Below are 11,996 nucleotides of genomic sequence, written 5' to 3'. Positions count from 1 at the left end.
GCTGCTTGGCCAGCCAGAGGGGCCCCAGACGAACCTGCAATAGGTGAAATAGCCTATTCTCCAGTTCAAGGCTCCAGTAGTTTCAGCTTCTGGACTCAATTTATCATCAGCAGACAGTGCTGTAACAGGAATTACAGACACAACCACAGACCCATAAACCAGAGCATAAATGTTTGCTGCACTGGACTTGTCCAGCTAGACACTGAAGCAATCCCACATCATTCCATAATTTGAGCTCTTGCTGCTTCCCTAGAATACCAAAGAGACTTTGAATACCTGAAGACAAACCTAAGACTCAGACTCTAAATTACATGACCACTAACATCAACTAGTTTTTGAGGATATACAGAAAACTTCAGGCAGTAATGAATTTTTCAGCATTTATCTTTTTCTGTTGTTTAAACTGTGCAACATGCGACATTGAAGTTGAGCTGTACTAGTCTATTATTTTGGGGACCAGGAACCTCCCCAAGTCACTGTGTTTGAAGATCTTTTCCAGCTCTATGGACCTACACAGTCCTCCTCTGGGCTTCTAAGTATGTTGTTTGATGCCTTCAACTCAACTCTTTCAACTGTGCTTTCCACAAAGTGTTTTTGTTCTGAAGAAATATCCTCACTTTTTTTATGTTGTTATATAGCTTTAGGTAAGGGGTTTATAAAAATTCATCTGTCAAAAATTGCAGCCTTACACCTGAGGCAGTTTTTGTGGGGAGCATAATTTAAAGACAAGAAGGGTCAGCTAAGATTTGCCCTGAGAAGTCGATTAAATTACTCCTCTGCTGATAAAAATTTACTGTATGCTTGGAAGAGCAGTAGTTCTCAGGCAAGGTGTGGATGGCACCTCTTGGGAGYGATGACCATAGGAGAACCCTCACACACATCCAAATGGGCTCTCTCAAGCTGCTGCTTCACTTCTGAGTCTGACAGAGCTCTCAGCTTTCTGCAAAGAACAGGATTTCTTGCCATGTCCTAATACATATTGTCAGGGGAAGCAGTTTCAGAGGAGAGGAAATGAGCACTCTGGACATTTGTACTGAGGAAACGCAAGAGACATCGCTGTGGAAGAGCAGCAGCTCTTGGGAGAAGCAGCATGCGGTTTACCACGGATTGCCATGTAACCATTATTGCTTATTATCTGCATCAAGAAACTTAATTTACTGTCCATTAAAAAAAAAAAAAGCACCTCCCCTCCTTTCCTATAAAATATTCTGGATGTATTATGATTTTTATATCATGAGCAGCCAAGTTGTGGTTTAACAGTTATTTCATGCAGCATGCTATCACCACAGTGTGACTTGAACATAACAGGGAAGAGGAATCACTGCTAGCGCTTATTCAGGAAAAAGGCAGCTTTATACCAGAGGTCCAGGAAAGGGGGAACTCCAGCTGCACACAGCAGAACCCACTGCATTAGGCAAGTAAGACATAACTTTGCTGCTTTTCATTAAGGTCTCATCATACAGGGAGCAGCACAGTGAGGTTTCATGTTACCAAGACATCTTCACTTTCACAAGACAAACCTCAGAATGCTTCTTAATACAACACAATAAATAAAACTACCTATACAGTCAAATAAATGAGCTACATTCATTGCAAGACAGCATCTCTGCCTATTAGACAGGGCAATCATATGCTTACTGTCTCACTAGCAAAATTCAGCAATTTCACAAGTAGTTGTGCAAACTAGCAAGGGCCGACTGATCAGAAAATCGGGAATGATCCCAATTACTCCACTTCCATTTCAGCTGTTCTGCGGGGTCCCAATGGAGCAGCGAGGCAGCGAAGTGAGTTGTCCATAGGAAACAATGTGGAGACAAAAATCAACATTTGGGTTTTGAGTGTCCCTCAAGGAGCACAGGTGACAGGAGCTTGAGTCTGTGTTTCAAGGAACTGTTTTTCATGGGGAGGCTGAGAGGTGAGAGTCGTTTCCAGCAAAGTGGCTGGGCAGTCCCTGTGGGTGGCTTGGGAGGAGCCTGAGCATCACCTGGAGCTCGCTGTGAAGGACACTGCCTGCCACTTGCTCTCTGCTTCACGTGTGACTCCTCTGATGGAGCCGGAGATACTTGTTTTGGGTGAACCTCTTCCCACAATTACCACAAACAAAAGGTCTCTTGGTAGCCAGGGCTCCTTGTGGAGCTGTGTGAGCCAGTTTCTGGGGAGGGCTGGCCCCGGACAGCAGTGGGCTGGGGCTATGTGCCTGCTCCAGCTGGGAGCTCTGCTGCAAAGCCAGTCGCAGGCTCTGTCCTACCCGGGGGATGCTTTTCAGCAGCCTCTGCTCAGCGTGGGTTCGCTGATGAGCCAGCATGATCCTCTCATCCCGAAACCTCTTCTCGCACACTGAGCACTGGAACGGCTTTGCCTCTGCCCGTGTGCCCTGTGAGGACACCACTGCATTCTCTCTCCATCTGGTCTCCAAGGCCCCCAGCACCTGTGGGCCACTGTGGATGCGCTGGTGGCTCTTCAGATGCTGTTTTTGGCTGCAGGTCTTGCCACACTCATTGCACTTGTAGGGCTTCTCACCAGTGTGGATCCTCTCATGGATGATGAGGGTCTTTTTGTCCTTGAAGCTCTTGCTGCACTGGGCACAGACAAAGGGACGCTCCCCAGTGTGGATGCGCTGGTGACTAATCAGGTGGTGCTTCTGGCTGAAGCGGTGGCCGCACTGCGTGCAGGTGAAGGGTTTCTCGCCCGTGTGCACACGCTGGTGGCTCAGCAGGTGATGCTTCTGGCTGAACTGCTTCCCGCAGTCTGTGCAGCGGAAGGGCTTCTCCCCACGATGCACCTTCTGGTGCGACACCAGGATCTGCTTGAGACGAAAGCTGCTCCCACACTGCAGGCAGGAGAAGGGCCGCTCTGCCGTGTGTGTCTGCTGGTGCTTCTTGAGGTCTCGGCTCTTGTTGAAGCTCTTTCCACACTGGGTGCACATGTAGGGCCTCTTGGGTCCCAGAGGGCCATGCTGAGGCCGAGAAAGAAGCAACTTTGGAGGAAGGCAAACAGCAGCTCCTAGAGAAGGGGACTCGGTCTTTCCTGTGTGGGTTTTCTGGTGTCTCTTGAGGTCCCCCTTGGAGGGAAAGCCTTTCCCACACTCTTGGCACTTGAACGGCCGCTCACCCGTGTGGCTCCTCTCGTGAATGGTCAGTGCAGTGTTGCTCTTRAAACTCTTGTCACACTCAGGACATGTGGGTGGGTTTTTTTTGAGCAGGGCTGCCTGCCTGAGAGCCAGGAGGGGCTGGGTGCGGGGCCGCACTGCTGGACAACCCYGCCTCTTGCCCAGCCGGCCACGGGCTGAGCCACCTCGCCGCTTCAAGCATGGCTCAGACTTCCTCTGAAAGGCAGTAGCTGCTGGCAGTGTTTCTGGGCCTTCCTCTTCCTCCTTTTTAATCTGGGTATCAGCATCTAATGAAGAGGAGAGTGCACAGGTTATTTCAAGGGGGAATAAAACAGTACATTCAAGAGATCTCCCCAAAAGGGATGGCAACCTGAGGCATCCCTCAGGGGAACAGAGGGCTAAAGCCTCCAATCATCCAAATGCCTCCTGCTAGAGGAAAGCTCCTTTTCTTCCACTGATTGCGGAGGTGTCCCTGTTGCAGCATGGAGCTGTCTGCAGAAACGGGGCCTGTTTAGATCATAATGCCCGTTCTCACACCACTGACCCACAACACGACCACCAGGAAGACACTGCTGACTGCCCCCCAGAGCTTCGGAGACATTGCGGAACTCAGACGTGCTACAAATGCCAGTGGCAACTGCTGCCTGCTCTCAGCCAGGGCATGGGAGCACCAAGAGGAGCAATTCTTGCCATCTGCATCCTTCTCACTAGCTCTGAGCAAGCTCTGACCAACCCTGAGCACATGCAGTACCAGAGCACCTAGGAGATGGGCTCTGGAGCAGAGTTATAACCATGTAGCTGCCTTACTGCTTCCAGCAGCCCTGGAAGCTGTTCTAGACATCCCAAGTCCAACTGACTTCCTGCCTGAAGGACTCAGCTGAGCTGGTAACACTTTTTTTCCAGCACAGTATGACAAAGAAACTTCACAGTGTAGTATCGGGAGCCTTTCAGAACCAATTGGATTATCCTGTTTTTAAAAGTCCTTCTCCCCAGCTCGCCAACCCTTTGGGCTCTCCTGGCACCCACCTGGCAAAGAGATCTGGTGTCTTCTCCACACACTGGGGACTGGGAGGTCTCTCACGAATGGCTCTTCCTCTCGCTCAATCTTACAGATGATTTCTGGTTTAACACAGGGCCAGCCTGTCACAGGGCAGACAGAGAATAACCTTCTCTCACACTGGCACTGCTGAGATGGCTTATCCCCCCTCACCTTCACCCCCATCTCTGCTCTCTGTCCACCTACACCCCACTCATGCACATTRTAAGTTCCTCTTCTCTTGCTTTTTCATCCTGCTGTTTGGCCCCTCAAGAGATGCCAGGCTTCCCCTGCCAGGTTGCAGTTTTGTTACCCAATGTCCTTTGCCCTTAAAACTTTTCCTATCTCACTCCCCTTTTCTTGCCTATTCCACTGCATTTCACCTGGCCCTGGACAACCTTTAACACCAGAACTGCTGTCCTTGGGGTACTGTCCAGGCCCACTTATGTGCAGTGTAAAAGCCCACAATTAGAACTGCTAAATTAACATTCAGAATAAAAACCATCTAGATTTTCAGTTTCAGGGATTCCAGCTCTTGGTAAATTCCAGCTCAATCCCCATCCTACAGCTCCACAAGTCCTCACCCAGTGAAGTGACCACCTTGTAGTTCTCCAACATCACCTCCCGGTACAGCTCCCGCTGCCATCCTGTCARCTCTGCCCACTCCTCGGGGGAGAAATAGACGACCACATCCTCCAACGCCACCGGCATCTGCAACAGAAAGCAACCCGCTCAGCACGTGCAGCCACACCGGTGGGGAGCAGAGAAAGTCTGTGACTATGGACAAACCCCCTCAGTCCCTGACACAACCGCTCACTACCTCAAGTAAGTCAACTGGACCTTAGCACCATGGCAATGCTAGAATAGGGAGCAAAATAAATCAGATTGCTCACTAAACACMTCTGCAGAAATCCTGCCTCTGCTTCGCATCATGGCAGTTCAGACAGGACACCAGGCAGCTCCTCAAGACTGCTGGGTGCTGCCATCCTGAGAGCATTGCAAGAGATTTCAGAGCATCCTGCTACAAGGGAAGGATGCAGAGGTAACAATCTCTTATCACAAGGTAGCAGAGAACAGTAATTGCAGCACAACACAGTACGCACAGCAGGTCCTCAGCCCTAGCTGGCTCTTCCACCATCTAAAGGAAACAGTGTCAAACCTCGCTCCCCCAGTAATCTGCACATCTGTATCCTCATGATGTGTGAGCAACCCTGACACATAGCTTCCAGAAAGCAGMAGCATTTTCTCATCTGCCTCACCTTCTTCCCCACTTTTATTTTCAGAGGTAAGTTTAACTTTGATCATGACAGATTAGTGATTAACACTCRAAACTGGAACTGCATACTACTGTGAGCTACAGCACACAGTTCCATCAGCATCTTTAATCCCAACGCATTGCACCTCCCACAGCACTTCTAGTCCTTGGCAGAGCACTGCGGCACAAGGCTTGGATTACCTTTTCCAAGGTAGTTTATCAGCAGGCAAACTTCTGCTAGCGAGTCTCTCAAACTCATTTTGCTTGTGATCCAATCCAGTGCCCATGCTCAGGAACAGAGCCAACTCTTAAACCACTTCCTGTGGAAAGGGCATGAGCTGAGGTGCTGGGTCCTCCCCTTACCCTGCAGAAACGTATGAACGATGCCCATCAGCTGGAGACACTTACCCACAGGATCTCCCATCCTTGTTCTTCGTGTCCTTGGAAAAGACTCAGGCAAATATCAGGACGCAGTCACTATACCCATTACACCTCAGACTGGCCCTTATATGCCATCTCTCTCCCAGCAGGTAGCTTTTCTCCAAGCCAAACCTCTTGGCCCAAACCTCCYGGCCTCCTTTAAGGTCCTCTTGCTTTCCAATTAGCTTTTCCTCTCTGTAATCCTCCTCCCTCACAAACCCTACATGTGGGTCTAGCTTGCTGCCAGTATGGAGAGACCTTTCACAAGTGCTCCTGGGAGATTTCAACCTTAGGGAAAAGCCCCTGTCCCCCCTCCTCTATCTAAGGCAGATAAACAAAGGAGAAACAAGGGTATCATTTTGATGAAGGTGCTGTCCTGGAAGATCTCAGAGATTCAACAACAATATTGCCAGGTGTAGAGCAACTCAGAGCAGGCTGCTGGAAGGTTACTGGAAAGGGCAGCCTGAAATTACACTGGAAAGGGAGGACTATAGCACAGAAGAGAGAGAAAGATTACATTTAAACTTCCTTAAAAAAAAAAAAAAAAAAAAGGAGACTTGAGGGATTGCAGCAACTGGCCCTGCATTTTTTTGGGGGGGGGGGAGGGGCAGTACCTGTGAGATTCTTGGCTGTCATCAACACAAACAGCTTTGGAGCTGCCATACATAGCAGATGTGGGAACAGCAACCTACATCTCAACCTGACTGGTCCCGTAAGGACCAGCTTTTCACGCTCTTACACCATCGCACAAGCTCAGATCACAGCTGGTAGAAACCCCAGATTCTGTGGCTTTCCTGAAAGCGCTGAGGATGTCGATAGAGAGTCACTCTACAAGATAACAGGAGCATGGAGATTCCTATGATTACCAATCTATCACAACACACAACATCAGCAAGGATAAGCCAGGAGCAACCAGGCCAGTTTATCATTAGCAATGGTGCCAGGCACTGGCTGTGCTCTATCCCCCACCTTGCTTGAATGGCCATGGGGGTCTGCCATGTTGCAGGCTCTCAGTGTCGAGATGGAAGCATGCATAAATATTTAGCTATAAAGACGGAGGCTGGATGCTCCAGATTCTGCAGAAGATACCTGTCTCAAATCAGTCAAACAGATGCAGCAAAAACAAATGGTTTTACAAATTCTGCCAAGCACAATATTTTGATTAATAAATCAGGGAAAGAAGTTAACTTACCTATCAACAAATGTATTCTCCTGGAACMTGAAGAACTATTAATAAATGTACTAACCTAAACAGCTTTGCTCATGACCCTAGAGAGACTGCCTGTTTGGCACAAAGTCAAGAAAAAAAACAGTAAAAAACATGATTTTGTAAGCTCCCTATAGTGCCTAAACCAGCCTCTGATAAGCACAAACGCCAGAACAATCTGTAAAAGCAATGCCTCCAGGGTGCTCCTGTGGCGACAAGCTCTGGGAGATTTCCCCACCCACCCAGTGTCCCCTCTCTGGCAGCGCTGCCCAGGCGCTCCTGGTCTGTCACGGCCTGTCACTCCCAGTGTCCCGCAAATGACAGCAGACCGGGAGGGCAGAGCCGGGGCAGGCGGCAGCAGCTGGGCATCGCTCCCTCCCCGACCCCCCAGGCAGCAGGCAGTACCCGCCGCCGCACCGCTGGGCCCCGCACTGCTGCCCGGCTCTGCTGCGCCCTACCTGTGCCGGGCGCCGCGTCGCCATCCCGSTGCGGACAAAGGCGGCCCCAGAGCCACGGCCTGCGTCCGCCCGCCGGGGCCTCCCCGCCGCTGCCGCCGGTGCAGCACGGGAGGTGTAGTCCTGCCGCCGCAGCGCACCCCCCAGCACGGCCCGGCGAGCCGCGGTCGGGCCGCCGCTGGGTTCCCAGGAGAGAACAGGGCCGCGGCCAGGGCGGCACCCTGGGCGGCTGCAGGGCAGCGGAGGGGACCGGCTCTGCTCTGCCGCCCCTCCCAGGCCACGAACCCTCGAACACGCCTGCCCGCGGGCACTGCCGGCAGCCCCTTTTGGGGKTTAAGTGTGATTATTAACACACACAACACCACGCAGTTACAGAAACAGCCRGTTCTACTTGCCGTTTCTGTGATTGTCAGAGCTTTGGGGGCAGCAGGGCGCTAAGCATTTTGGGTCAGGTCGCGGAGTTCGACAGCCTGGTTATCCTATTGCACCCAGGCATCCCCGAAGGCAGAGTTGTGCTTCTGTGTTTAGGGCTGCAGCGGGCGAGTAGTATGAGGTGGAGAGCATGTTCCAGAGTGTTTGATCTTTGCTGTTTGGTGAACTGCTCCAAGCTGTTTCTCATCGATTGGTGTAGTGAGTCACTGGGCTATATTCTTGTATAAGTTTAGTTCTACTATTTCTGACAGTTACACAAGCCTCCCACCCCCAGTAATTGTGCTTCATCTAACAAAAATTAGATCTCTAAAAGCTATATAGCAATACACTCAAGGTCAAGTTTCAGGCCTCTTACATCATCCCAGTTCCTTGCACGATGTCAGCTCCCGGTCCTGTCCCCTGACCTTCCAGGTCTCTTCAGAGCAGGGCTGCTGGGCAGCTGGGACTCACATCACTGCTGCTGCAAATCCATCACAGGCCCTGGAGCAGCCCTCAGCCTCTCTGCTCGGCCATACGCACTGCTGAGGCTGCTCTCCCCATTCCTGCTCTGATCAGGGATGCAGCAGAGATGAGGCCTCTCCTTGAACTCCAGCTCCTCAGAACAGAGTGGGAGAAGGGAAAAGAGCAGGAGAACTTGCAAAGTCTCTGCTGTCACTTCTTTGGGACTGGATTTCATGCCCTCTCAGCTGCAAAGCACAATTAGCAAAGTAGAAAGAATCACTATTGTGCCATTTCAAAACTCTCATCTTAAAAGGCAGTCACATGACTTTGTGGAGGGAGAAATCGTATTTTTTCTTCTAAATAATCCACAAAATGACCACTCCCCTGCTGCACATCTCAGGCAACCTCCAACCAACTCCTCGCCTCACACTCCATGCTGAGGGGCCTGAGGCACACATGCCCAGCCCAACAAGAGACTGCACCATGGCTGCAGGACAGTCCTACTCTCATTCCTCTCGGTCTGGCAAGCTGCAGTACACCGCCTGGATCCCCAACCGCTGCTGGGGCTCTGCCCAAAGGAGGGTGATCCCAGCGACATAAAAGCAGGGTATGTCAGCTCGTGCAAGCCTTGCTGGAGACACAAGACCATGGGGAAGCAGGAGATGAGCTGTGGGCTGGCCTGGCTGCAGGAAGGCCCCATCCCTGAAACCACAGCCTGTGCCCATGGAAGGGCCCTGGGCACCCCATCGAGGATCAAGGTATACAGGCTGGTCACTCACAGGGCCCCCAGTCACTCCCTGGCATCACACAGGATTTGGTCCTGCCTCAGCCCACACAGCTCTGCAATCAGTGCTGCGCTCGGAGCCTGCTCCCCCAAGAACAGAGCAGCAGCTGCCCTCATGAGAAACCAGGCCAAGGGGATGGAGATGTAGCCTAGAAAACATCAGCTTTGTGTTACTTGTTACATGCCTCCCTCGCAGCTGAGCCCTACTCGGGGAATCTAAGCCAGATCAATTCAGCATGACGTGGAAGTGACACATGCTCATTCCTGCTACCTATGGGTCCCCCCTGTTGGCCCATGGTACAGATGACACAGGAAGGCTCTGGTTATGTGGTTGGCACTTCATCCCATCCAATGCTTCCTCGAGAATGTCACCGATCATCTTCATACACACAGCCCAGATTAAGTTCCCTTTGGCTTCTGGCATCTTTTCTCTCAATCCAGTTCCCTTGGCAGATCTCTGGCCACTGGAGTGCTGAAGCAAAAGAAGCAGTAGGGTCCTAGCAGGTTTTGCAGGTTTTCTCCTAATGAGGGTGGGGTTGTTCACTGATTATAACTGAGCTGAATCCAGACCACAAGGACTTACAGAAGCTCATTTGAGAGCTGCCAGTTCCTAGATCTTGTTCATCATATTCCAGACAAGCTCCTGCTGCCATTTTGCCAGCTGCTCCTGCTTCTCCTAGGGGAAACAGATTTGCATCATCAGCCACCAGCAGGACCACAACAGCACTGTTCTGTGCTCAGCTTCCCCTGCCAGTGCTCCTAGCATTGGCAGCCCAGACAGATACTCAGCAAGAGGGCATGTGGGGACAACAAGCCAGATATCAGCCCAGCCTCCTAACCTAACCCTGCTGGGAAAATACTCTGCTGCTTATGGCCTAGTAAAGAAAAGCTGTGACCTGTTTTTGGCCCTGAAAACAGCACAGCTCAGCTTAGGTCTGTCTGGCTAAACCCTCCTGGTCCAGCTGTGTCCAGATGTCCTCATGCCCACATAAACTCCCAAACTGTGCCAGAACTTCCTCTGAAAGAGCCCATGCTGTGAGTGCTGGTCTCTCCAGGCCGGGGTCTGTTTACTCTCTGTGCGATGCCATCTCACTAGCTGACCCAGGTTCCTCTATTCCCCAGGTTAGGGCACACAGAAGTCYTGAACAAAGGTGCTGGACACAACCCCTTCCCCAAGGACAGCATTTATGCCCAACAGCCACAACGGAAACCCATCCTGTCCACATCTCACAATGAGGTACACCTGCAGATGCAGAGGACACAAGCCAGGACTCGCAGCGCAGCCCCTTTCCAAACATATAGACAGCAGCAGGGAGGTAAACGGGAGCCTCTGTCAGCTACATTACCCAGAGAACAACTGCAGCACTTGGAGATAACTCAGCAGAGCACAAAGCTCATGCAAAACTCTCATTGGCTGCAGTACCATTAGCAAAGAGCTCCAGACACTGCCTGGAGCATCAAAGGCTCCTGGCAGCATGGTGAGGCCCAGCCTATGCAAAGCTGGACAGAGGGGCACAGGTCTGGATGGCAAAAACTTTCTTATAGGAAAGGCCTGGAGCACCAGCCAGAAAGGCTGGGGAGGGAGCTCCTCTTCCAGCACATGCCACCAGATGATCAGTGCTGCTGTCTMAGCAAGCGCAAGACCCGTATCTTGGGAAACCTTAACATACCACAGCCCACAGAGCTGATCTGAGAAGAGAGGGAATACACTCCAGAAGGGCAATGGCTATCCAATGACGCAAAAGAAGCGTATAAAAACAGGAGGAGAAGGAAGAACAGAGCAAAGCTGCCCTAGCACTACAAAGAGCCCCTGCATCCCTTGCTCTGCCCGCAGGAGCCCTCGAAAGGGCCAGCAAGCCCAGCCTGCCAGAGGCCTCTCCCTCACCTTGCSTTTGTATCAGCCCAGGGCTGGACAAGCGCCCTTCGGGGAAAGGGATCTGGGGCAGAGCGGACCTGCCACGCGGAATCGCAGAGCCTCCACCCCTGCACAGGCCCTCGCACAGAGGGTTTAGGGGCCGAGCTGGGAAGGTGCCACACGCACAGAGGCGGGGGCCAGGCAAGAAGGTGCCCTCGCACACCCGGCGGGCAAGCGGCACCTCCGCCGAGCCACGCACAAGCGCCGCAACACCTCCGCGCCTTACCAGGCTGCTCCCCCGAGCCGTCCCCGCGGGGCGCCGGGCTGCCGGCCGCTCCCCGCTCGCTCCCCGCCCGGCGCCGCCGCTCCCGCCACAGCGCCGCGCGCAGCGGGCGAGCCGCTTCCCGCGCGGCGCCAGCCAATTGCGGGGGGCCACGAGCCATCACGTGGGGTGCGCACAGCCAATGAGAGCGCCGCCCCCGTGCGGCGAGGAGGCGCGCGCGGACGGGCCGTTACCTGCCGCCGCCGCCCCCCCTCCTCTTTTGCCCCCGCCGCAGCCGCCCCTCCGGCAGCTCCGGGGCTCTGCTTCGCCTTCCGAGGCCGCCCGGCGGGGCCGGGCACGGTGCGGCCGGCACGAGAGCGCCGGTTGGCGGCACAGCTGCCTCCTCGTCGTGCGGTGCTGGCCCGGGGCTCCTGGCGCAAGATGGCGGCGGCAGCCCCGGGGCTCCTGGCGCAAGATGGCGGCGGCAGCCCCGGGGCTGAAGCAGCGGCGGGGCTGGGCCCGGTCGAGCCGGGGCGGCCTGGCGGCGGCAGGAGCRCTGCTGYGCGGGGCCCGGGGAGCGTGCCRAGCTGCGCGGAGAGGCCTCCTGCCCAGCGGCGTGCAGCGAGGGAGCAGAAGGCYGCTGGGGAGAAGTGCCTCGCTGCTGGCCTAGGYCGGCGAGGGGGGTGCTGGCCGTGAGAGAAACGTCTCGCGCCTTCCCTCAGTCCCTCAAAGCCCCCTGT

At 53.4% G+C, this 11,996-nt stretch overlaps 1 protein-coding gene across 12 annotated transcripts; it reads right to left on the bottom strand.

The window, feature by feature from the left end:
- Window positions 1-366: 366 nt before the first annotated feature.
- LOC146585357 (uncharacterized) lies at window positions 367-11,452 on the bottom strand. Of its 12 annotated transcripts, none has more exons than XM_085323076.1 (8): window positions 9,411-9,809; window positions 8,270-8,600; window positions 6,790-7,102; window positions 6,435-6,646; window positions 5,602-5,764; window positions 4,746-4,856; window positions 4,136-4,249; window positions 367-3,396 (listed from the first exon to the last, which is right to left on the bottom strand). In XM_085323076.1, exons 5-8 carry the CDS (start codon window positions 5,657-5,659, stop codon window positions 2,030-2,032), a joined length of 1,650 nt encoding a protein of 549 aa, XP_085179202.1. In that variant the 5' UTR covers window positions 5,660-5,764; window positions 6,435-6,646; window positions 6,790-7,102; window positions 8,270-8,600; window positions 9,411-9,809; the 3' UTR covers window positions 367-2,029. The 12 variants fall into 12 exon arrangements, with proteins under 12 accessions (XP_085179202.1, XP_085179201.1, XP_085179205.1 ...); XM_085323075.1 differs by having other exon boundaries at window positions 6,435-6,909; window positions 7,013-7,102; XM_085323079.1 differs by having other exon boundaries at window positions 6,435-7,102; window positions 9,411-9,611; window positions 9,723-9,809.
- Between the last annotated feature and the right edge of the window lie 544 nt (window positions 11,453-11,996).

Source organism: Rhea americana, unplaced genomic scaffold, assembly GCF_003343005.1.
Source record: "Rhea americana isolate MKP2758 unplaced genomic scaffold, rheAme1 scaffold_813, whole genome shotgun sequence".
NCBI classification, from domain to species: domain Eukaryota; kingdom Metazoa; phylum Chordata; class Aves; order Rheiformes; family Rheidae; genus Rhea; species Rhea americana.
Note: the sequence above shows the minus strand (reverse complement) of the source record. Positions and strands in the feature narration are given on the sequence as shown.